At 34.0% G+C, this 25,737-nt stretch overlaps 6 protein-coding genes and 1 long non-coding RNA gene across 9 annotated transcripts in view; 4 read left to right on the forward strand and 3 right to left on the reverse strand.

Annotated features, from left to right (window-relative positions):
• The window catches only part of LOC109580464 (uncharacterized), a 4,433-nt gene extending 1,010 nt beyond the window's left edge, over positions 1 to 3,423 (forward strand). The window contains exons 1-5 of one of the 3 annotated variants that reach the window (XM_019993659.1): positions 1,323 to 1,362; positions 1,414 to 2,064; positions 2,157 to 2,828; positions 2,922 to 2,984; positions 3,040 to 3,423. In XM_019993659.1, the coding sequence (XP_019849218.1) occupies positions 1,347 to 1,362; positions 1,414 to 2,064; positions 2,157 to 2,828; positions 2,922 to 2,984; positions 3,040 to 3,350 (1,713 nt within the window). In that variant the 5' untranslated portion in view covers positions 1,323 to 1,346 and the 3' untranslated portion in view covers positions 3,351 to 3,423. Of the gene's footprint in view, positions 1 to 1,322; positions 1,363 to 1,413; positions 2,065 to 2,156; positions 2,829 to 2,921; positions 2,985 to 3,039 lie in introns of those variants that run through there. The other 2 variants (XM_019993661.1, XM_019993660.1) reach the window with 2 other exon arrangements.
• On the reverse strand, positions 3,379 to 5,808 carry LOC100632995 (BUB3-interacting and GLEBS motif-containing protein ZNF207-like). The gene is made up of 7 exons (XM_003384451.3): positions 5,691 to 5,808; positions 5,329 to 5,582; positions 4,576 to 4,764; positions 4,502 to 4,529; positions 3,996 to 4,041; positions 3,758 to 3,931; positions 3,379 to 3,703 (listed from the first exon to the last, which is right to left on the reverse strand). Exons 1-7 carry the CDS (start codon positions 5,729 to 5,731, stop codon positions 3,503 to 3,505), a joined length of 933 nt encoding a protein of 310 aa, XP_003384499.2. The 5' UTR covers positions 5,732 to 5,808; the 3' UTR covers positions 3,379 to 3,502.
• Positions 5,809 to 5,826: 18 nt separating this feature from the next.
• Positions 5,827 to 6,467, forward strand: LOC109580465 (centromere protein X-like). Its single transcript, XM_019993662.1, has 6 exons — positions 5,827 to 5,922; positions 5,969 to 6,020; positions 6,068 to 6,121; positions 6,173 to 6,204; positions 6,265 to 6,321; positions 6,397 to 6,467. The coding sequence occupies exons 1-6, from the start codon at positions 5,896 to 5,898 to the stop codon at positions 6,409 to 6,411; spliced, it is 237 nt and encodes a 78-aa protein (XP_019849221.1). The 5' UTR covers positions 5,827 to 5,895; the 3' UTR covers positions 6,412 to 6,467.
• On the reverse strand, positions 6,401 to 6,997 carry LOC105316879 (protein chibby homolog 1-like). The gene is made up of 2 exons (XM_011412136.2): positions 6,744 to 6,997; positions 6,401 to 6,702 (listed from the first exon to the last, which is right to left on the reverse strand). Exons 1-2 carry the CDS (start codon positions 6,937 to 6,939, stop codon positions 6,479 to 6,481), a joined length of 420 nt encoding a protein of 139 aa, XP_011410438.1. The 5' UTR covers positions 6,940 to 6,997; the 3' UTR covers positions 6,401 to 6,478.
• A 46-nt stretch (positions 6,998 to 7,043) lies between these two features.
• Positions 7,044 to 9,474, forward strand: LOC100636486 (retinoid-inducible serine carboxypeptidase-like). The gene is made up of 12 exons (XM_003384479.3): positions 7,044 to 7,259; positions 7,306 to 7,395; positions 7,776 to 7,931; positions 7,979 to 8,053; positions 8,108 to 8,180; positions 8,307 to 8,344; positions 8,397 to 8,525; positions 8,576 to 8,768; positions 8,825 to 8,887; positions 8,938 to 9,012; positions 9,063 to 9,232; positions 9,282 to 9,474. Exons 1-12 carry the CDS (start codon positions 7,065 to 7,067, stop codon positions 9,342 to 9,344), a joined length of 1,320 nt encoding a protein of 439 aa, XP_003384527.1. The 5' UTR covers positions 7,044 to 7,064; the 3' UTR covers positions 9,345 to 9,474.
• Positions 9,475 to 11,166: 1,692 nt separating this feature from the next.
• On the reverse strand, positions 11,167 to 12,722 carry LOC105316884 (TNF receptor-associated factor 4-like). Its single transcript, XM_011412143.2, has one exon. The coding sequence runs from the start codon at positions 12,651 to 12,653 to the stop codon at positions 11,289 to 11,291; it is 1,365 nt and encodes a 454-aa protein (XP_011410445.2). The 5' UTR covers positions 12,654 to 12,722; the 3' UTR covers positions 11,167 to 11,288.
• Positions 12,723 to 12,793: 71 nt separating this feature from the next.
• LOC109580466 (uncharacterized) lies at positions 12,794 to 19,538 on the forward strand. Its single transcript, XR_002184249.1, has 4 exons — positions 12,794 to 12,861; positions 12,939 to 13,009; positions 19,313 to 19,448; positions 19,499 to 19,538. It is a non-coding gene; the product is annotated as an uncharacterized LOC109580466 (long non-coding RNA).
• Positions 19,539 to 25,737: the final 6,199 nt, after the last annotated feature.

The following is a 25,737-nucleotide window of genomic DNA, read 5'->3' on the forward strand; positions in this document are numbered from 1 at the left end:
TTATTGGACGACAGAAGTTATTGATACGTATAAAGCTGCTCTTCCTTCAGCCTCCATTGGATCAATACTGAGCACTGCAATGTACAACTATTGGGAAGAAAAGGTTTTTTGTGGTAATCCAATGTTTACGTCTCTATCTTGCGGCGTGTCTAAAAAAAGTAAAAAATGATAATTATTATTGCCTTTTTAATAATTTTTGTTTAGAGTCTCCTGTACTTGGTACTACATCTTCTAATAAATCTGCTTCAATTACGTCTACTCATTCATCTTCACCTAGCAAGCCGGTAGCAGCAGTGATAACTCCAATAGTTAGTGCTTCAGTTGATAGTTCACCTTCAGTAATAACTCAAATAGTTAGTGCTTCAGTTGATAGTTCTCCAACTAAGGAGCAGCTCCTATCAGCTTTATCATTACTAAAGGATGTACCTCAGTCTGACTGGAAAAAGAAATTCGCTCAACCTCTTTTATTTTTTATGAAACGGGAGGATATTAGTTATAGTTATTCGACGAAGTTTGAGTACTTTGTTGATAAATTGTATGATGAGTACTGCATTCCAACTTGGAGCCAAGTAATCCAAGCTTTAGATCAGCCAACAGTAATGATAGTCAAAGGAGTCAAAGTGTCTGACCGAGTACATGAATATCTGAAGAGTCTCTGAGTAGACATTTGATTTATGTAGTGTAGATCTAGTCAGTACTATTTTTATGTTTTGCTAAAATTAATTTTATTATTATTATTATTATTATTATTAAACAATTTTACAGGACATAGAATAAAGGAGCAATGCATGAGGTATAGATACTTAGAGTAAGTAGTCCTGAGGAATGTTGGGAACAAGGTCCCAACACCCAGAAAAAAAGAAAGAAATAAATAAAATATATAATTGAATTTAAGAAAAAGTTGATTTAATTGTACGTTTAGAGCAGGTGTTACACGGACATATGTAGTTTTAAAACACTATATTTACGTTTAAGCCACACTACTACACAGCCAAGAATTTTACTTTGAATCATGACTGATATCAATCAGGATCAGCCTTGATACATTCCTGTATCATGGATTTGGGGCAGCCTGCAAAGCAATGAGTCTAGTATGATACAATCATGATAACCATCCATTATACAACCATGCTGGAGTACAACCCTGGTTCAGCCAGAGCAACAGACATGATTCAACATTGATGTCAGCCAGGGCTGTATCAAAATAGACATCAGGCTTGAATCATTGATTTTCAGTTTGGGTAGTGGCCTGTATCAGAGATGATAATTCTTGGCTGTGTATAGCAAGAGTAGATAATCTACTCTTGCTACTAGGCACACCTCCATCTATTCTTTTCAAGTTTAAGATGGCGACTAGTGTAGGTAAGTTTTCTCCTCCTTTTTCTCTCATGTTTCTTCTTCCTTTCACAATAGAGATATTTGAAGGTATACAGCGTGACTGTGTTGGAATGTTTGGTTTCGGGGCTTGTATATGGGCTGATCCAGACAAAATGATGGATGCACTTGTCATTGAGGATGCTTTTATAGAAACCAAATTCCCAGTAAAGATGAATGGAAAAAACACAACGTACGATTATTTCACTAATGTTCTAAGAAGTGCTTGCAACAAGCCCAAGGACTTTGGCTCAACCTGTCATTTTATGTTGCTCTATTGCTTGGGCAATGGAGGCTGTGACCCTGATGTTTATCTACTCATGGAAAATGGAGACAAATTTTATATTAAAGATATGATTGAAATCCTAAGCAACGAGGAGAGCCAACTAATGGATCCAGAGTATAATTATACATGCTTCCTGTTTTTTGAGATCACCCTTCAAGATGAGTCCCTTGCTATAGGTGATCCTAGGCTCCCAAGGGGGCCTAAAGTGGACAGGTTTGTCATTGCAACGTCTGGTCTACAAAAACCTGGGTATGTTGAGAAAGGTAAAACCTGGAGACATAAACTGGCAGAAGCACTTTTTGATGACTTTAAAAATGGGACCGTGCTAAATAAACTGGCAAAATTAAAGAAAGATTTTCTGCTGATGCAGTACGTCATTAATGCTGGACAGCTTTTTCAACTAGGTAAGAAGAAGTGCACATTCATTTATAAAATGAGGATATGTCAATATGTGCATTCTTTATTCAATGTCATAATTATTATTATATTTTTACAGATTATGATTTGCAGACGAACACTTATTACAATGGTGTCATGATCACGTCAACATCCTCCGATAAATCTCAAGACTTTGAAACTGACGAGAGAAATATAGCAACTACATTTGGAGACCTCCGGTTCAAAATCTTGGATTTGTCTAAAATAGTGACAGAGACTCTGCCAAGGGAGTCCGACACATCTTTTGCTTTCAATCTCCCGTCACTCATAAAAGCTATTACTTGCTATGAATATTCAACTTCGGTTGCTTTCCTCTCATTTTACTATTCTGGATACGGGGGGATGGACGAAGACACTGGACGAATTTATTTTCTCGAGAGCAAGCAGAAATATTACATTGACGACATTGTGAGCCTCTTTATGAAACGGAAGGACTCTGATAAGTTGTGTATCATTCTTCTTGAGCTGTGTCTCCCAGAGGATTCTCCCGATATTCCTATAGGACCTCTCCTCCTTCCAGCCTTTAAAAATATCGTAGTTGCTGTCTCTGGTCTCCACAAAGCAAGTGTGTGCCGCACTCCTGAAAAGGAAGGGAAGTGGACAAAGAAGTTGTGCGAAAAAATAAGTGAAGGGAAAGAGCCTTTGGCTGTCCTGTTGGATGAGGTCGGAGAGGAACTTCCAGAAATAGGAGGACAGTATGTGTACTCATGTCCACTTTTTACTCTGAAAAGTACGATATGATATGCACTATGAATCACTTGTACCTCTTCTAAAATTATGTATATTGGAAGAGAAATTGTTATTTATGCTGTACCCATTTTAGATCCTCCAGATCTTGCTATTGATTGTACTAAGAAACAAAGCACTGTGCCCATTTCTTATACAAGTAAGCTATTATACTTTTAAAAAATTATTATTATTATTATTATTATGTATAATAGAATCAGCCCCAGCTAACATAATGAAGAAGAGACCAAGGCCAAGAGATGCAGCAACTCTCTTAGGCCATGTTGCCTACAAATGGAAGGATATTGGGAAGAATCTCGGAGTCTCTAATGATAATCTACAAAACCTTGAAGTCATGCCTCAACCTGATGTCACTAAGTTGATGTGGATGATTAATAAAGCTGACAACCTGACCTGGGCCTCACTTTATACTGGAGTATACAATGTTGATAAGTCTAAAGCTGATGAAATGAAAGCAAAGGTTATGAAAGATTCTGCCATATTCTCAAATTATCATGATAATTAGTAATTTGCCACTGACGTATTTAATCTAGTATTTTTAATGACTTTAATAAAAAGCTTTTGTTCTTTTTACAGTACAATTACACATTGTGTGTGTGTGTTTGTGTGTGTGTGTGCGCGCATGAGTAGTTGGTATGTGTGTGGGATGTCTATTGCTCATTGGGGCATCACTCCATGAAGTGGCGGCTGCTGGAGTGGTCTAATAGAAAAACTGATGGGAAGAGGTCCCATCCCTGGTCTTATAGTGGGCATCCCTCCCATTGGAGGGGGAGGAGGTCGTGACAACGACAATGAAGAATGCACCATGGAATTAGCTGAAGGAATATTATACTTGGCACGAAGGGACCTTATCTCTTCCTAATAAGATGAATGAAATAAAGAGATGCTTGGTGATAAGCTTATTATAAGTACCATTGATAGGTCTTGCTTAGGATGCATGAGGAGGCTATTCTCTGGTAGTGGAACAACTAGAGCTGCAGTCATTAGTATGCTCTCAGCAGCAGATGCAGCTGCCTCTTTATGAGTAGCCACTGAATTATCTGATGATGTGATAGTAGTGCCGATAGGGGGAGCTGAAGTAGGAGGCTGCATGAATGAAATAGTTAAAAATGAATGTGTCATTATTATCATGATAATCATTAATCATTACCTGTACCACAGCACTAGGGAATAATGGTTGGGTCATTGTTGGAGCGCTGAGTGTATGTATGCATGAAAGAATATCAAGTAAACAAAATCTGAGAAATGACATCCACAAAATACAAACGAAACAATCAGAATTTTCTAATAGACATTTTTTGATGAAATTTGGCCAAAAATACCCTGTGCTATATAGTACAGGGACTTTGGCCTAATTTTTTAGTAACTTTAAAAATTATTTAAAAATCCAATTTTGCTCAGAATCAGCTCAAACTTGCTACACAACATAAGAACATATATATGTATCAGAAAAATTATAAAAGTGGTAAATTCTCTCCATTCAGTTATGATAAAATTTTGCCAAATGCCCTGTGCTATAGTAGTACAGGAACTTTTGGCCCAATTCTCGAGTAACTTTAAAAATTCAAATTTTGATCGGAGTCAGCTCAAACTTGCTACACAAAATGAAGACATGTATATGTATCAGGAAAAAAATATAAAAACAGAGACACTAACCTTGCAGGAGGGACCATTGGGATTCCTCCTATAAACAACAAAATTCATTAACATAATAGGATTGAAGGTCTTACTAGGAGGAGCTGGAATCATTCCTGGCACAATGGGAGGCATGCCAGGTATGAGGACAGGGGGGACACCAGGCAACAGGCCAGGGGGACCAGCTGGAAATAAACCATCACCTACTGGTACAGGACTCACCCCTGCTGCTAGGCCATCAGTCTTGAGTCTCTTGGTATCAGGGCCATCATCACTAGCTGAGCCTATATAATGAATGGAAAGAGAAGAAGTAATCCACCACAGAAATATGTACATGTACGTGTAACTAATGAAAGGTTTGATAAAAGATCAGTTGGTAGAGTAATAATGGTAATGATAGCAAATTATTTCTATGAAGTACAACAAAGTACAGTTACAATAATGATTCTGGCCTTATTTTATCAAGTAGAGAAGAGCAGGATATTGTTCTTCATTATAGCCAAAGATCATGAAGTGACTGCTATATTAACATGACACAAAATTAATAGACCACATCAAACAAAATTAATTAGTAAAGAATGACTTACTGTATTAAATTAAACTGTATACAAAATGGTTTGCATAATTATTATTGGCTATAACAATTCATTGGCGTGCTTACTTTTAGGTGCTGACACACAAAAAATCTTTAACATGAACACATACAATACATTGATATATATATACACATATAACACATTGATATATACACACATACAATTCATTGATATTACAATACATTAATATGATACTTTGGACATACCTTGATACACAATGTATGCCAATTCCCCACTCTATCTATAGCTTACCATATTTCTCTATCTCCCTCATTCTTCTGGCTTCCTCGGGCACTCCCTCCATCCCGTATATTTCAAAGTCCAATATACTCCTATCCAATAAAGCATTAGGTACTTTGGTAATGGTCTCCTTGTGGACTTGAGAGCAATGGATGGCCAGGCCAGGAGCAGTGTATAGCTTCTTGTGGCATATGTGACACTTGAAGTGTTTGGCCTTTTGGTGTCCTATCAGAACCTTCTCGTCATCAAATTCTCTATTGCAATACCTGGAAATGGAGTTAAGTTTGTGTTTTCTAATTAATGCCCATCTGACTGACACGGGGAATTCTTTGGTTTATAAGACATGTACATGTAGGTTATTAGTAAAAGGATACCAGCACCATGGCTTTAGGTTCTTTCTCTTCTTCCTTCCCATGAGAGAAGTACTGTTGACTTGATCCTTGAAATCTCACAGACTCACACAACACGTTGAGATCACGTGAGCAATCAGCACTGAACGAGTGGGCTGGACTATCAATTAATTTGTTAAAGGGTGTGGTTTCAATGATGCAGAAGAAAAAATAAAACTTATGAAGATTTATGGATAAAGAGCTTAGTCTGAGACAAGTAAAAATTCTTTTGGAAATATAGAATTTATTCTAATAATTAATAGGAAACTGTCCTTCAAATTTTAAAGTCAAACTTTTCAGATTCCAAGACAAAAGGTTGACTAGACAAAAGTGGATAAATATCATTTACTTTTTTGCTATAGTTAATAATGATGCATTAAAATTGATGAAAAAGTATGTAGACATCTTGGTTTTAGGTAATACAATAACACTAGATCTATTAATTTTTTTATTAATTTTAATCACAGAAACAGTGTTCAGGACAATTGATCAAGCTAAGGTGAAAATAACTTTTTTGCCTAGCTCTAGTGTTATTATCTTTTTATCTTGATTAATAAAGATTGAGCAATCTGATGCAGTAGAGCTTCAGCATTTTGAGAAAGTCCTTCCAAAACTTGTAAGACATGATCCGATAGTAGACTAATACATGTGTGTCAGTGGTGTTTTTATTGTAATTTTTTTTAATTTTTAGCTCCTTGACTTTTGAAAATAAAAGATCTTTAGCATGAATTCAAGGCTTGACATTTTAGATAAAAATAATTTTACAATTTTGTTCATTGTTTCTTTTTTGTCTTCTTTTTGACTTTTTTGAGAGACTCAATCTCTTCTTTTAAATTAAAGTTGTCGGCATTGCTCAAGGCTAGCATGTCGAGTAGAAGTTCAGTTTTGTACTTTAACAGGTTGTTCTCTTCCAGAAGTCTCTTGTTTTCTTTTTGAAGTTGTTGAGATGCTTCAACTATCCCTGTAGCTGAGCCAGGTGTACTGCCATCTTTAGGAACTAAGAATTTTATAATAAATCAACCATCCCCCACCTCTTACCTAGCACCCATTGTCCTTTAGTAAAGACAAGCTCTTGTCCAGACAATCTCATGGTTAGAGGGCCAGCACTGTCCAGTTTCAAGTCATTGATGGAATATGTGGTCTCATCTAGTGAGGATAAGTTACCAATAGAGAATGACTTCCTCTTGACTGGTTTCTTTCCCGATTTGAATCCCGAGCGAGAAAAGAGAGGCATTTTAAAAAGAGTCCTGTGGAATGTAATGTGTAGTAAAGTTATTGTTATGTTGTTGCTATGGCTACGTTTTAATGAGCCACACCCTCTCATTATCATTAAATATTCATAGATAGTCTATTAACACAATGTCGTTTTTCAGCGTGAGCTTTCTTGCCCTTGCTCTTGCTCTTTGCAGCTACAACCCAGTCCTTTCTTCCGTTATACCAGATGAAGATTGGGCTTATGTTGATGTCCGACCAGGTGCTCACATGTTCTGGTGGCTGTACGGTTGTAGCACAGAAAGCAGCAGGGACACTAAGCCATTAGTCATGTGGCTGCAGGTACTTGAAGCATAAAATTACATTTTCTCTTTAATTCATTTTTCAGGGTGGGCCCGGTGGCTCTTCAACTGGATTTGGAAATTTTATGGAAATAGGACCACTAGATGTTGACTTGCAACAAAGACCAACAAATTGGGTATAATGAAGCCATCATACATTAGTCTAATCAATTTATCATACATTTGCTGTACAGAAGAGAAAGTGCTCCCTACTACTGGCAATGTATGGCTTGACCACATCCTATTGCCAGCAAAGTTACCTGTTGTATGCTGGGCTTTACTATTATAGTAGAGTTATAGCTTGACTTCAGTGTATGGTTGTAGTAAATTTTGCAATTTTTTGGCTGCAAGCTCTTAACACAATACAAATTTAAGCCTGCCTTTGTAATACATGCAATGTATGGTGTGTAGTGTATCTGTTTAAGCCAAGAAAGTTTTTAGGCAATGTTAGTTAACAGTCTAATGATTAGTGTGTAAACTCTGAGGTCCCATATGAATTTAAATTCCTTTCTGTTAGGTTCAATCAGTGAACATCCTTTTTGTTGATAATCCGGTTGGCACTGGTTACAGTTATGTCGATGAGGATAAATTACTGACAACCAATGTTACAGAAATAGCTCAAGATTTACTGACATTGTTTGCTAGTTTCTTAAAGTCACACGAAATATTTCAAGTAAATTAATACACTCTATATGCAGTAGTATTGTTCCCTCTTTATAGTCATTACCATTTTATATATTTTCTGAATCATATGGCGGGAAAATGACGGCTGCTTTTGGTGTGCTCCTTAATTCGGTAAATAATTTTTATGATTAAAGGTCATTAATTAGTTTCGAATGGTTATATTAGGCTATACAGTCAGGGAAAATTCAAGTGAACTTTAAAGGCGTTGCATTGGGTGACAGTTGGATATCTCCCATAGGCAAGTTTGTAATTAAGGACTAGTAATAACAGGCATTGTTCTCCTGGACATTACTACAGGCCAAATCATAACAATGGCAGTATAGACATATGTTTTTCCTACATTTTCCTTTTTGTCTTTAAATAGATTCAGTTCTAACATGGGGGCCTTATCTCTATGCAACAGTAAGTGTTATTGTTTTGAAAAGACTGACTTATTTATGCTCATTTTGTATAGTCGCTTATCAATGAAAATGAATTGGCTCAGATACAAGAGAAAGCAATGAAGTGTAAAGATGCATTATTAGCTGGTCAAGGAAAAAACTCAACAATTCTGTGGGGTGAAACACAAGATCTTGTAGAAGAGGTACATGTACATACAATCCACATTTAATCAGTTACTGTCTTTTTGTAAAGCTGTCGGATAATGTCAATGTGTACAATATACTGGAGCACAATAGCAATACTGATGAAAAAATGAGAGATCAAAGAGGACTGCATTCGATAAGCAAGAGACAGATATCAAAACTGCATGCAGATCAGTTGGGTGAGCTGATGAATGGTCAGATTAAGAAGAAACTAAATATACCGGAGAAAGTCACTTGGGGAGGTATTGGAGCTACTTTTGTTTATATAATACATTTAATTCTCCATTTTATTTTAAAGGCCAATCTGGTAAAGTCTTCACTTATCAAAGTGAAGATTTCATGAAAGATGTTATTGCTGATGGTATGTCACGAGTACTTAAAAACAGCAATGGCTTTAATATCATTTTGTAGTTGATACACTACTGTCTTCTAACATTGATGTTGTTGTGTACAGTGGACAGTTAGATCTGATTGTTGATACACCAGGTATAATAGGACTTAACGAACACTGCGATTATTACATTATTAATTATAAGGCACTCTAGCATGGATTCAGAAACTTAAATGGCCTAATCTCCAGCAATATCTCAAAGCTAAGAGAGTCCCACTTTATCCTCCATCTGGTAAAGCTACCAAAGCGACTGGAGCTTTTTATCAATATTATCAAAATTTCTACTTTTATTGGATAATGAAAGCTGGTCACATGGTCAGTGAGTTTTTGTACTGTGGAGTAATTATGATGATAGTAATCTTAGGTACCAGCTGATGCTGGAGAGATGGCGCTGATGATGATGAATATAATAACAAAGACCACATGATGTCATGAAGGCAACTGCTGCTTTAATTAATTTAAATTACCTTTCTTGACAAAGAACTCAAATGAGACAACACCATTTGTATTTATATGCCATGTTGTTTATCCTATTATACAGTACAAAAACAACATTACAGTTTAGTTGGGGTGAGCAAAAGCAAGCTTCACTAATGCCAGAAATATCTGTACAGACCAACTGGTGGTTAAAATTAAATAAAAAATAAAGTAAAAATAATAAAAATCAAAAATAAAAACTAATAATAAAAATTAAAAATCTAAAAAATAAAAAATAATGCATAAAAATACGAAAGAAGCAAAAATGATAAAAAAATTAAAAAATAATAAATTTTGAAAAAATAATAGAATAAAATAAAATAATTATAAAAAATAATAACAAATTAAAAAATAAAATAAAATAATTAAAATAATAATGATAATAGAAAATTTAAAAAATTTAAAAAATTATTATTATTCTTAAAATGATACAAAATAAAAATTTAAGAATGAAAAAAAAATTTGAAAAAAAATAACATAAAATAAAATAAAATAAATTATAAAATAATAATGATAATAATAAATTAAAATGAGAAAAAATAAAGTAAAAAATTTGAAATAAAAATTAAAAATAATTAAATGCTTATTTTGTTCCTTTAGTTGTGTCTTATTTATTTATTTTCTTCTTTTCCCTTCTGTCCTTTCTTCTCTTCTCTCCCTCTTTCTTCCCCTCCTCTTATTATTATTGTTGTTGTTATTGTTGTTATTAGTGGTATAATAAATAATTACATTAAATAATTAAAAAATAATAAAATTAAAAATGTTAAAAATAAAAAATTATTAAAAATGACGAATAAAAAATAAAAAATAATAATAATAATTTATAAAATTATTTTAAAAATTATTAAAAATAATAAAATAAAATCTAAAATAAAAAAAATTATAAAACAATAATAATAAATTTTTAAAAATTAAAAAATTAAAAATTAAAAATTAAAAATAAAATTAAAATCACTATAAAAATTAAAAAATTAAAAAATAATAATAGTTAATACAGAGCATAAGGAAATGTATACATACCAGGAAAAAAAATTTTTATAATGGAAAATTTTCTCCTTTTCATTTTTGATGAAATTGGGCCAAAAACCTAAGGCTATAGCCTTTGATCATTCTGATTTTTAAACAAATTAAAAAAGTCGTAAAAATTTTAATTTGATTGGAATTAGCTCATAGTTGATACAGAGCATAAGGACATGTATATGTATCATAAAAAATTATTAAAATGAAAAATTCTCACCTAGCTATTTTTGATAAAATTTGAAGGCTATAATTCCTGTCAATGCATAGACATCCTTCATCAATCCAGACAAAAGATTAGTACCTCTATCAGATAACAGTTGGTCTGGTACTCTGTGTCGACAGATTATCTCATTAACAAGTAAGGTAGCAATCGTCTCACTGATTTGGTCTGCAGCTGGAAATGCTTCAACCCACTTAGTCAAATAGCCTTTGGTTGTTGGCCCAATTTTGAACAAATCATAAAAAATCCAAATTTGATCAAAATCGACTCAAAGTTGGTACAAAGTAGAAGAAGATGTATGTATATATATATATATATATATATATGTGCATCAGGAAAATTTTTCTTCTGAATATTGTTAAAAATTCATAAAAAATCTAAATTTGCTTGGAATCAACTCAAAGTTCATAAAATATTATAAAAACCGACATTCTACTGACAAAAAGCTGCATGAGCATTGAACAGTGCTTAATTTGATCTGCCATTTGTATGAAATGGTTGGCCGCAGGGTTTGGCATAGTGCTCAGACACATTGTATAAAAGGCACTGCAATAGTAATAACTAAAGGACCAAACAATAATAGTACACATGATACACATGGTAAGAGAAATGAATAATGTATAACACTTTTGACACAGTTCAAGTCATTTTTATTTAGTCTTCGTAAGGATGAAGTTCAAATAAGAGGCAGTCGTTATCAAAGAGGTATCTTTCGACTTGAGCATAACTAATGAACTGCTCAAAACCAAAGCCATGCTCAGTAGTGCCATGGGCATCAGGCCTTGATGAAGCAGCAGCCGAAGAATTCGCATCAAATTTCAACCACTTCCCATGACAGTTCTTCTTGTACTTGTCAAAAAGACGAACTTCAACTGCCTCTCCGGAATAAGGCCATTCGAGCTCTTGATCAAATCTTCCAGGAACAATGTGCAAGGAGATAGAGACATGAGTCCCATATCCTGAACCAATACCATTTGGATAGACATATAACTCCATGGCATAGCCAGACGGGGGAGATGTGAAATATATGACACCGCTAGAAAACGTACCGTTTTTATATTTCAACGCTCTAAAATTTTGAAGTACAACGTCTTGAGGGATGAGCTCTAAATCGCTAAAATCAGCTTCAGCTTCAAACTCTTCTATTTCGTTCTTGAGCTGTTTTATTGTTTTTAATTGAGATGACAGGGTAGACCGTTGGTTACTCACTTTAGAATTGAGCTCAGCAACTTTTGCGTTAAGCCTCACAATTTCAGATTTTTGAAGAGCCACAGTATTCTTAAGAGTCTTCAACTCTTTGTCTTTGGCAGTCTCAAGACTAGAAGATGCCAAGCTATGATCCTTCAGAACATGATTAGAAAGATCCCTAGGACACCCAGACCAGGTACAACCTCCACCCATCCCACATTTGGCAACATTAGAAGGACATATAGACACATGGATGCTAAGGTATTTCCTCTTCCGAGTGACCGAGCAGCCAGGGAACGGGCAAGTCATTTCCAACTCAGGGCACATCAATTTGTGCTGGGTAAAGTCCTGTGCAGTACCAGTATAAGTTGAGCATATGTGACACTTCACGATTCGCTTCAGACATTCGTTTCTTTTGTGGTCTTCCATTAAAGCACGTAAGACAAGCTCACCACATCCAAGCAAGCAGAGCTCTTTAGAGAACTGACAGTCACCAGTTTTAGACAGGTGACTACTGAGATTTTTAAGTTCTCCTTCCCAAGCACAGCCCTCAGACCTTTTGAGGCAGTAAACCTTTAAAGAATGAAGGTATCTCTTGTGGCCCTTGTCTGGTATGCTCTGGAACTTTTCCTTGCACAATGGACAGACTTTCTTCTTTAGTTTCTTCAGACAACCACCACAGAAATGATGCCCACAGCAGCTCACCAGCTGTGGGTCCTCTATCAGAAGCTCGAAACAAATAGGACACTTCAGTTCAATCTGAGGAGATAAAGGACTATCATTAGACTCAATTACAAATTCAATGCCAGCTCCTGCTGCTTCAGCCATCATTAGGTCCAGCTGTAGGATAATAAAGGATATCAAATTTCCCCTAAAATTTCCCCTACTCCCTAGTCCGGATACCTACCTGTATATTGACAAATTTGTACTTACCGTCTTACGGATCTCGTGTCCGGAAGTGTGCAAAAACCACGTGGTAAAAATAAGATGGCGCGTTTAGTTGATTTTAGCTTAGTTTTAGCCAATAATTCTTCAAAAAGTAATGACACATAAATATAGATCTATAAATGTGCAGCATAAAATTTTATTAATTTTTTTGTATTTTTTTAATTTCAGATTTTTAAAGGCCCAAATATTTTTCAAATTGCTATTTTTCCTCTGAAAATTGTGAAGATTGGCTACCACAAGTATGATATTATGTGTATTATTAATAAGTTATTGATACTTTCATTTTAAAAGACCGCGACTTCCTAAAACTCAATGAGAAGTTTTTATTACTATTACTCTTATGCTGCATTATTTCAATTAAAATTAGAGTTTTACAAATTTTAAAAGTTGGAAACCATGTACATTGTGGATAGGAATCTCTTTTTTTATGTTGCGTATAAACTTTGAGCCAATTTTAATTAAATTTGGATTTTTTTTACAAATTTTAAAGTTGCTCCAAAATTGAGCCAAAGTCTCTGTATTATAGTACAGAGATTTTGGCCAATTTTCACCAAAAATTACTAGAAAAGAATTCTCCAATTTTATAAACTTTTTGATGCATTCATGCTTTGTAGAAAGTTTGAACCGATCAAATTAATTTTTTAATAAGTTTTTAAAGCTACATAAAAATTTGGTTAAAGTCCCTGTACAGGGTCGTTGTCCAAATTTTACCAACAATGAAAAGTGGAAAATTTTCCATTATTATAATATTTTCTGATGCATATACATGTTTTCATGTTGCGTAGAAAGTTTGAGCTAATGGTTTTTTGTCACAGTTTTCATGATGGTGAAAGAAATGTTTGGTACGGATTTTGTGACAGTGGAAGAAATTGGTTTTGTTTGTCACAGATTTCGTGACAATGGAAGAAATGATTTTTTTGCTTGGCACGGATTTATTAATTTTTTTTAATTTGAATTTTTTGATTTTTTAATTTTTACAATTTGTATATTTTATTTCATTTTTTTATTATTTTAAATTAAAAAAAAATTTTGATTAAAAGCTGGCCAAAGTCCCTTGTACTTTACTATTTGGCCAAATTTTGGCAAAAATGACTATAGAGAGAATTTTTCATTTTAATAATTTTATATGTTCTTGTGTTTCATGCATATAGAAACTTTGACCTGATACTAATCAATAGTAAAAATAAGCCACAGTCCCTACAGCAGCTGTCACTGTGTTTGCACAAGCCCCCGGCCGTTACATAACTCTTTTCTCACATCACCCCCTAATCACAGTCACATGCCTCTGACATACCACACTATCAAATACAAGCATATCGTCCTCCTACATTGTACTCGTACATTCTACAACATTAACTTTTCATTCCTCAAGGCAGTGTGTATTTAATCATAATACATATAATCATAATACATATAATCATACTATGGTCTCAGTACTAAAATATTTTTAATGCATTTTTATAAATATGGGTTTATTGTGATGCTCTGACTTGTAACCTCCTCCTCTTCTATCCTGAGAATGGTTAACGAAGCATTTAATACATTGCCTAGTGTATCTAATAGCCCATGATGTAAACGGAGTAACAGACCTGCTCCTAAACCAGTTGATATCTCTCACTATTATTACATCAATAACCATCTTATTCTTAACTCGAACTTTATCCACTTACTATTTAATGATATATTTAACTAGGGAATAAGTTATAGACGTTTCCTAGTAGAATTAGAGGAACGATGAATGATGTCGCATAGTAGCAGACTAGTCTCTTTAGTATTTTGCATCAATGTTATTACAATGATGTAACGGACATTTTAGCCAATTAATTTAATATTGATTTTGCGTCATTTGTTATGATATGAAGATGATGCCAAAGCCTCCCTCTTCTCCCTCACCCACACACACACACACACACACACACACAGAGTGTTAGAGATAAGGGCTTGGCGACAGTTTGACTCCAGTACTTGATTATGTATTGAGATCCTTTTATCCCTGTATGCCTCGTTGGTCATTTACTCCACACACTCTTATGACTAAAGCAAGTATAAAGGAGCTATTATTTATTGGTTTTATGGTGGCTGGTTTTACTGAGCTGTGATTTCTTAGTATAATGTGGCGATACGTTACATGTACATGTATTGTCTTTCATTCTGAGGTTGTGTTTGATTATTATTGTTCACTGAGTTCATGTAATCGTTGGTTTACTATTAAATTATTTTGTATAATAATAATAGCAGCTGTTAGAAACCACCATCCACCACCTGTAGTGTACCGTATTTTAGCCTACTAGTTGTTATTGGTTGATTGGTTACGCATGGGGACTGATAGACTGACCTTTAAAATGCGGCACATAACCCCAATATGGTACTACAATTTTATAATTATAATTCGTTGATATTATTTTTAAAGTTGCAATATAGAGAACTGCATGTACATCTACACATAGTTTTTGATCCACGTATCTTTACTACGGACTTTGTTATTACGTGTGTGTGTGTATGTGAATATTTGGCGAACCTTATCTAAACTCTATGGCACCATATTAATTTCCTATATTCATAATGACTGCCCTACCTCTTTACTTAGACACTTAGTCTCTCGTTATAGGAAGTTCATAATAATTGCTCATTGACCCGAAGCCTCTAATTACTCTATGATACCCAATTAAGTGCATTGTGTTTATGCTTCATTACGTATACTGTAGAGTGCAGTGCTGTAGTTGCTATGCCTTTAGCTGTTTCCTTGACATAAAGTGCCGCCAAACATGTATGAATAGGAAGTGATTCATTATTAGGTGCAGTACGAGTTTAATCAGTGCAATAATAAGTTTAATCATCTTTTATTTATTATTACACACCTACTATTCAACCTGTGTGTGTGTGTGTGTGTGTGTGTGATGCATTTATTTGAATTTAAAATAATAAAATGTTCATGAGTACAACTCTATCTTCTTAAAATTCGATAGCCACTTTATATTCTGCTTCAAAGCTATACAAAATCCACTCTTCAATTATTATGCGAAATTTCTGAGTACATTATAATCTGATCCCTTCTAACCTTTGGCCCTTATCCAAGCCACTTCATTAAAAATCAAATATTGCAATATTCACTACCTGCATTGTTTTTCCATGGGAATAATTTTTACGCTTATATTCATGTGTGGGGTTTACTCCCTTCTCCAAATACGTATATACTATATATCCATTGTACATGTACACACGCTCCATTTTCTATTATTTGATTTACATATACTCTTTCTCACACGCGCACGCACACACACACACTCACATTATGTGGTTTACTCTCTATTTACTATTAGAATTGTTGTGGTAGGTGACTTGTGTTGCACTCCTCTCTCTCCTCAAAGTAATAAAGTATTTATGATATTTGGTTGCCCAATCTACCATGGAGTACAAGGATTGGATGCAATTATTTCTGTTATATTTATTGATTATATTTTGCGTCAGCTACCAGGTGGTCCTACTCCACCTAATGTAGAAATGTACTTTTTTACCATAATATAATAATAATGTTAATAATAATACTTTGTGTTAAGAATCTAGTACTTCAGTACATGTACCAGATGTATAAACACATATTTTTGTTTGTGACGATGTGCTGGTGTGTGTGTATAACTATCAACAAAGTGTTGTGTGAACCAACATGATATAGTTACTTACTAACGACACTATAGTACAATAATTATTATTTCTATTATTACTCTTGTTATTGTACTCCATGACTGAGGGAAAGAGAGAGGGGGAGAGGTAGAGGAAGAGAATTTTGCTAGCAATCATACCATATTTGGTCAGACTCGCTGTGTTTATTCCCATTGCTCTTTGCTATAATGCAGGAACTCCATCTCTCCTGAGCAATGAACATGGCCCTGGTGTGTTAGAGAGGGTAAATCTACTCAATAGTATTATTTACTAGTCCATGTATTTACTAGTGGTGTATATAATTGAGCTAATTTGTGGTTGTTATGATTGTTATTATCTTGTGTGGATCAAGTGCTGGTACATATGTACTTCTTCTTTCCATTAGTAGAGACTGTGTGTAGATTGCTCTGTTTACATTGAGTGAATTTTAAAGAGAGAGAGAGAGAGAGGGAGGGAGAGTAAAAGGAAGGGAAAGGTCAGTGAGGGCTGCTTTCAATTTGATAGAGATAAAGGAAGATAAAGAGTTCTGTATATCTCTATAGAGTTTGGTTCAGATTTTCATAGCCTTAGGCTTTATTTGATATAGAATCCTAATGGTGTACCTGGTCTATAATGTCACTGATCTAATAATGGTTGATTAAACTTAATCATATTCTATTACCGGTCAGCACGAAAGAATGGTATTCGTCATGCCTGACCCTTTCTTGTATTACTGTACTGTTATATATTGGGTGCCGTTATACAGGACATCACTGTCATTCATCATTCATGACTTCATTCATTTCCTTCATTGTTGTATATTGCATTAGCTTACCTCTCGGCTATACGCTACCTTCAATCAGTGCTGTATTACACACTTGAACTCTGTGTCATATTAATAATGGCCTTTGGGAAATTTTTCAAATTTTATCATCTTTTGTCCCCCTCTTTCACTCTCTGCCATCTGTCATCAATACTATAGGCAGACTATGTTTTGAATTCTTTGAAGATGATGCTGTTTTGGTGTACTCTCTCTCTCTCTCTTTTGTGTATACCCAATAGTTGTTGGGGAGAGATCAATTAGTTACCGGCTGTCTTGAAGCTTGTGTGGTAGAAAATTTTTGCATCTGAAAATTGTGTGTGATTTAATTTTTATGTATTAAGACTATGTCATGTATTATTAAATTTGACATGTAATGCGTAATCTGATTTTCTAATCTAGCATTAAAGTTACTGTAAAAATTTTAAGGTAAATGGTATGCTGTTTACTTTGCTTAAATGTATGAAAATGAATAAATCTTGTTTATTGTTGCATTTTTATGTCATAAACCATTCGCTTATTACTAGACTAATTGGTGGTAAACAAATCTATAATGCATGGTAAACAAATTTATAACCGGTAAACAGCTTTATAACGCAATCAAATAGTAAAAGGATTTTTAAAATTTAGACTCAAATTTGTGTTAAACTCTCATAACACGATCAAATTGGTGCTAAATGCCACCTACTTTATTACTAGTAAAATGATTTTTATATCAAAGTGGTGTTTAAAAAATTTATAATTGCTGCTAATACTTTTTGAGTTGTTAACATTTTAATGGTTGCTAAAAAGTACTAATGAATACTTGAAAAGATTGAAGTCTTGATACTACAGGTATTGATTTGAAACTTTGAATATAAATTAGTGTACTTTTCATTGGATGCAATTTCTTTAACTTACTTAGTATATCTCGTATGACATTGATTATACTTATACAGTTTTTAAAATTAAAATTTTCTCAAAAACCACAAGTGAGCTAATAGCTAATATATTGTACATGTACAAATAAAGCAATCAGCAAAAAGGACCTAAAGAATTTAATATCAGGTACTGCATGGCATATATAGTACTGATTATAATATAAGTCCAGTTATTAAGCGAGTGTGCATGTGCATGATCAAAATTTGTACACTGACATGATATTATTTGTACTCCTCCTCCTCCTCGCCGTCTCTTGAACTCATAAATTACATTCACATTAATATGTTTACTATGCTATCTCCCTCTCTCTCTCTCTTTTATCCTGTTTACATTCGTCACGCCAGCTCTTTATTTCTCTCTTTATACTTAAACATGCACACACACACACACATCTCTCTCTGTGTGTCTGCTACTATTATTGGCTATGCATGCACTGATATCGGCCCTTCCTATCTCTGTCTGTGTTTTGTGACATTCTCTTTGTGTCTCATTTCAACTGATGCTAATCCACTCGTGCTAATAGCAGATACAGGACTGTTAATTTTATTTAGTCTTGGGTTGTATTGTCTGATTTTAGATGTAATGAGTCAGTAATTGTGTGTAACGTACAATAACATGTATGGAGATGGATTTGTGAATGCAGTGTATCTTCTTTGTCTTTTGTATGTACATCACGTATACCTATTAATTAAAGTAGTATTATAAATCATCAGGGGTAATGCATGTATGCCTACACCCTTTCAAAAATTGTTTGTACAGCCTTTTGCAGAAAACTTGCCACCACCAGTTCTAGTCACGCCATAGGCTTAACTTAATATTTTTATGAAGTTACATGATCAGACTGATGCAAGTTTTGTGCAAAGGGCTATACTGAAATTAATCTGTGCTGCAAATCATAAGAATCTCAGCTGTGACGTTTTAAAGGAGGCAGTTTGAATAGTTTATACTAGTGGGCGTCACTTTTTACATTTTTGTGGTTTTCACACAATAGTGAATGAATCTCATTATAGACATATGTGTATGGGTCATACCTCTGTATAGTTTTTTTATTTATTAATTATACTTACCTAATACACAATCACTGTTGATATACTTTTGAATCTCTCTCTCTCTTTCCCTCTCTCTTTCTCTCTCTCTCTCTCTCTCTCTCTTTCTCCTACAGCTATACAGGAAAATTACAGTATTGTATATAGTATCAGCCCATGCATTCATTTTCTCAAAATACATACATGAGAAGATACCAGCTGTACAACAACAACAGTCATATAATGATCATCTGGCCCCAGTATATAACAATGGTAAGTGCATGTGTCATGAGTAGTGGTTGTATTAATTTATTATGATCTAGTGTGGGAGAAACAGCTGCTTGCTTCATGTTTTAAATGACTATTAGGTATTCCCAACTCTCTTCTACTGTATCTCTCAATTAGCTAATGTGCCTGTGTGTAATGGATAGGCTATGATTAAGTATTATGACTGTCCCTAATCTAAGTAGCATTGTGTGTGTGTGTCTGCTGCTTGAATTATATGTTACAATATAGTGAAACTGAAGTTATCATGTCTTTACTGGACGGATAGCTGTCTCTATCATGTCTCTATAATGTCTGATGAGTTTGCTGCTTGTATCATGCGTCCTGCACTATGTGTGTGTCTGTATTTTATCTGATACTGATAGTCACTTCTTTAATAATAGACACCATTAATCTGTAATTTGATTTGATTACAATATCAATATACTGTATTATCTGTATAGAGGGTTTCATTTTTTGTGGGGAAATCCAACTTCGTAGACCACATCCATATGCTTCATGTTTTTTCGTAATTTTGGGGATTTAATTCTTGTTGGAAAAACAAAAAGAATGAAAAAGTTTTTTACAAAATAATGTCAGCATTGAATTATCAATAACAACTGAACATTGTGTGTATATTATATAATATGTACCATATTATTTTAGCATAAAATTTTTAGCATGTAAAATGTGTGACACCAGCTGCATGACCATTTCCCTCCTGTGTTAGTTTCTATAGTCTTCCTTTGATCCTCTCCCACTTCTTCCTTTATGGGTACTCCTGCACCATACATGTACATGCATGTGATGATATTAATTCTGTTAATATTATTTTAATCAGACAGACATGTTGTCTGTGGCCATGACCATGAACATGATCATATATGTGAGATGTATGAGTCCTGTTTTACCTAATACCAGTGATACCACTCATGCATGAACTTTAGCTGGGGATATGTTACTACACTTAGGTATGCTAGGCTAGCTGTACATTTGTACTACATTTTCTCTCTCTCTCTCTCCCTCTCTCAATTTTATTTCTCTTTCTCTTTTACTTTTCTCTGTTGTTGGGCAGGTATTTCCAAGCCCCATGCCTATCCCATAAGCTAATAAATCATTGTTAAGTGCATATTTGTACACAAAGGGCGATTTCATATCCTTTAGTTGATAATCCAATTAGATCCTCTTGAGAGAACTGTACACAGTCTCTTACTGTGTTTGTGTGTATACATGGTTACTTTATTAGGATATGCTGTATACTAACATCATGAGAGAACTATGCAATGTGATTGTCACCCTCTATGAGAAAACATTCTTAAAGCGACTGGTTGGAATGAAAAGCATACACATGTACCATTTTTTGTGTGTTCAATGATAGCCTTATTTTGCCTCAAAACTACTTCAAGTTTTACATATATCCTCTTTAGTCTTGCATTTAACTGCACAACAAATCAGAGACATTTCTGTGTATAGAATTAGCTAATTTATTGTTATAATCTGTAGCAATTAATTTTGTCCTTATATTATAATGTAGCTATATAATAATAACAACAATGTTTTTATTGTTATCTTTTTAATCTCAAAGAGTTTGTGACCAGCATTGGCAAGCTAGCCCAGTTAGAGTTAATATCTACTGCTAATATAATATAATAATACTTCAATGATAATTAAATATAGGCAAACAAATTTACTTTGTAAATGTAACAAAGCATCTATGGCATTCAGATACACGTCACAATGATTATATTTAATTTGTACACTTTATATCTCTCAACCTCTCCTCCCTCTCACCCTCTCTGTGTCCGTCCTCTGTGTTTGATAACAGAAACCAGTTTAATAAAACACACCAAGACTTTGTTGTTGGTAGTGCTCATTCATTACTGAATACTTGCTAATCATTATTGTGCCTATACCAGTGTGTGTTTCCCACTAATGAGACATCAGTGTAATATGCCAGCCATTGCTGGACACTATAATCACATTGTAATTGAGTCAACTATGTAACTGCAGCTTTGAAATTTACTCTGTATAGTACATGTATGTATGCATGTACATATATGTATGTATGACGCTGTGTTTCGCATGTTTTGTCTACAAATGTCTGTAGTCATTGATGCACTTTAATATACTCTATATATGTGTTCAGTATCAAAATATTTGTATCAGCATTTAAAGAAAGTGTCACAATTTTGGCCATTTTCCAAAAAGAGCATGGACTATAATAGTCCATGGTTTTTTCTAAAAGATGACTCGAAAATTACCCCAAGTTTTATTGCACTTTTTTCTGATACTTATTGGTGTCCTTATGAAAGTTTGAGCTGATTCTGATTAAAATTTCTAAAGTTATGAACCATTTAAAAATCAATATCTGAAAAAACATCTACATGCATAAGTGCTAAGCACATGTATCTATTTGCAATGTAGTATATGTACATCATATAATAATTCATGAGCTCCCTATCCAGATCAGAGGTGGTGGACTTTCCCTCTATACTGTATTGCTTTGGATGGTTACATTATATGCTATTGAATCTTTAATTATCCCTTGAGTCCATTACAGTCTTTCTTTATTCATTCTATTCTCAATGACTGATACACATGCACACCACTGTAACCCTCTCCCTGTTTCCTCTTGTGGATCATTTTCACTTTTGAATTGTCACCTTTGCTCCCTCCTCCTTCCTCCACACACTCTCTCTCCTCCTCTCTTGCCTTCTTTTCTTTCACTTTTTCTTTCTCTTTCTCTCTCCCTCCCTCCTCTCTCTCTCTCTCTCCCCTCTCTCTCTCTCTCTCCCCTCTCTCTCTCTCCCTCTCTCTCTCTCTCTTTCTCTCTCTCTTTCTCTCTCCCTCCCTCCTCTCTCTCTCTCTCTCTCCCCTTTCTCTCTCCCTCTCTGTCTCTGTCTCTCTGTCTCTGTCTCTGTCTCTCCCCTCTCTCTCTTTCCTTCTTATCATTCCACTCTCTCTCTCCCACTGTCTACTGACCTGTTACTGTACAAGGTTAGACCCTATTCATCATATGTTACATTCCATAGTTCATTACGTTTAGTTGGTCAATATAGCATGTATCATCCCCAATGCATAACCCATTAGACTTTGTTATGTTAGTATTACATAACTGAGCTTTCACAGAAATGATGAAATTAATGATAAATGATAATAATAATAAAATAACAATAATAATGATAATAATAATACAATATTAATAATAACAATTGCAATTATTATTGGGGCTCTCCCTTTTTGATAATAGCTTGTATTTTATTTCAAGGTATTTGTAATAATAAACTATGACGATATTACAATAATGATAAATTACCTTTTAGTCGAAATACATTTCTTAATTCAATTCTACAGTTGTTATTATAGTCTATAGATACTTCCTTTGGGATTGTGTATATAGTGATTGAATGCTCTCTCTGTTCTCTCTCATACTAACAAGAATTGATTGTGTCTTTCCTCTAGTTTTCCTGTTGTCCAGTTTACACTACATACATGCTACCAATGTTACTAATATGTTACCAGGTTTTACTCCATGTTACCAGCTAGTGTATGCTACATGTTACCAGGCAGTGTATACTCCATGTTACTAGGCAGTGTATACTCAGGGCTTCCCATAGAATTTTGGCATAATGCTCATGCAGCTTCTTTTTTAATTGATTGTCAAGTTGCTCAAAAATAGGGTCAAAGACCCAATACTATAGTACAGGGAATTTTGACAGAAATTACAAGGAAAAAATTCTCCATTTTTATAATTTTATCTGATGCATATGCATGTCCATATGCTATGTATCAACTTTGAAATTATTCCAATCAAATCTGGTTTTTTATGAATTTTCAAAGTCATTCAAAAATTGAGCCAAGCACACTGTACTATAATACTGCGACTTTGGCTAAAGTTTTTCAAAAATGAAAAGAAGAAAATCCTCCATTTTAATAATTTTTTCTAATGCACATACATGTACTTATGCTGTGTTTCAACTTTGAACTGATTTTGATCAAATTTGGATTTTTTATGAATTTTTAAAGTTGCTTTAAATTCTATGTACATGTACATGTACTTGTCAGCTCACTGTTTAGCTCACTTAGCCTGCTTTGGGACCATGTGTGTAGTTTATAGTATGCCAGTGTCTGTTACTAATGTGTTTCTAATGTACATTGAATTGTGTTCATTTGCTTTATTAGAGACCAAAGTTAAAGAGAGGAAGTTTATGGGTTCTATTGATAATGTTGTAATGGCTATATTTTATCTTTTGACGCCTCTTCTCCTGTCTCTTTGGCAGCTGAAGATCACTTGATATAATAGATCTACTTAGTATGCATTTATGTACATGCATGTGCATGTATACATGTATGTACATGCATGTATACGCATGTATGCAGGTATGTATTTATGTGTGTATTAATTACGGCACTTTTTGTGTGTTCAGAGTTCCTTCCTGGTATATTTGTTTAGTCCAGTTAGTAATCATACCTTCAGTTAGTACAAACACACACAGTTTGCTTGGTATATACATGTAACGCTTTTCTGTTCCTGATAAAATTTTATCATTGCTTGAAACATGGTTCCATTTTGTTTGTTTATGATAATTAATGAGATAAAGTTTGTTATTTTGTTATGAGATATTCCCTTGTTATTACTATCTTGTTATTGCTGGTCCTTTTATGAAGTGTCATTTGTTCCGTAATGTGTTTGTTAATGCTACGAAGTTGTGATCACAATTATGCTCGTTCCATCATGCTTTCATTTAACAGCTTAAGGGGATTTTATGCATGAATGTGTGATGGTGATTAAAGTACTCCTATATATATTCTAATGCATGTACATTTACATAACTCATTTTTAAGTTAAACAAACTGATACTGAAATTGTTTTCATTAAGTTAGTCTGATAGAGTATGGGAATTACACATTTATTAAAATTAATTATAATTTTTAATAAAGGCGACTACTTGCTTGCTTGATTTTAAAGAAATGTTAATTGTCAATTATCTAGTTGTAATGATTGTGTTATTGTTATGAAGTATCATTTGTGTTGTTGTTTTAACTTAATTAACATTCCAAACTACTTTGACACAATAATTCCTATAATGATGATAAAAATAATGAGAATAATTCATAATAGTGCTTGCTTTCCCCCCCCCTCTCTCTCTCTCTCTGTGCGTTAAATTTACTCTATTGTTAATCTCTTTCCTCTCTATTAAGGATTCAGCTTCCTTCCTTATATAGAACTTCCTTTCCTCTATTGTACTAATGATAGGCTCTCTTCCTTTATGACACATTGTGATGGTCAACATGACGTGTACCTCCCACTGTAAATAGAGTAAAACAAGCTGTTTTTATGTTTACATGCTAAAGGTTGGCTATTATATCCTATCCTTCCTTTTTAATCTGTACAACTATATTATTATATTGTGTGTTAACTGTGCTTGCTTCTTGGTACAGATGGCTATTCTTTTCCTTCTGTATCTAATAACATCCTTTCTGTTACTTAGGGCATCGTTTGTGTGGGCAATTGCCTGTTAGTACAGCCTCATCACTGTTAGGGTCGATTTACAATATTATGCACACTAGGCCAGTAAAGTGTGGGCGATTTGACCCTTTGACACATTCATAATGAACCAAATTTAACTTCATTATTAACGTAGCATCAGGCCTAGTGTATATTTATTATAAATTTGCTTTTAAATGTAAAATGGAAGTATTATGTGCATGCAGTTAAGTATTGGTACTACATCTATGCATGTGCGATTATAATGTTCCTTGGTTCATGCTACCATTCATCTCTTCTTGTGACAATTATATTTGTAGGCTTTGCATTTAAGCACATATTGACTTTAAAACCGTGTCTATGTCATTTTGTGAGAAGTGTCAATGATAATTGGTAACAGGTGAGATATTCTGGTGTGATTATGATATATATTAAATTTAAATGGTGTCTATGTCATTTTGTTAAGAAGTGTTGATGATAATTGGCAATGGGGTGAGATACTGCAGTGTGATATTATAACGCATGTTGACTTTAAAATCGTGTCTATGTCATTTTGTGAGAAGTGTCAATGATAATTGGCAGCAGGGTGAGATAAAGTGGTGTGATATTATGAAGTTTATGCTTCCATCCGGACAACAAGAGAGCATGACTTCTTAAACACATGTTGTCTGTTAAAGGAGTCCATATAGTGTGCTAATGATATGGTTTAATCATTGAGAAGTGGTGATCCACCAATCCATTTATAGATATATGTATATCATATGTATTGGACTATATATTATAATTATATATTATATCCTAATAGATAAT

Source organism: Amphimedon queenslandica, unplaced genomic scaffold (genome assembly GCF_000090795.2).
Source record: "Amphimedon queenslandica unplaced genomic scaffold, v1.1 AMPQUscaffold_13490, whole genome shotgun sequence".
Classification (NCBI taxonomy): domain Eukaryota; kingdom Metazoa; phylum Porifera; class Demospongiae; order Haplosclerida; family Niphatidae; genus Amphimedon; species Amphimedon queenslandica.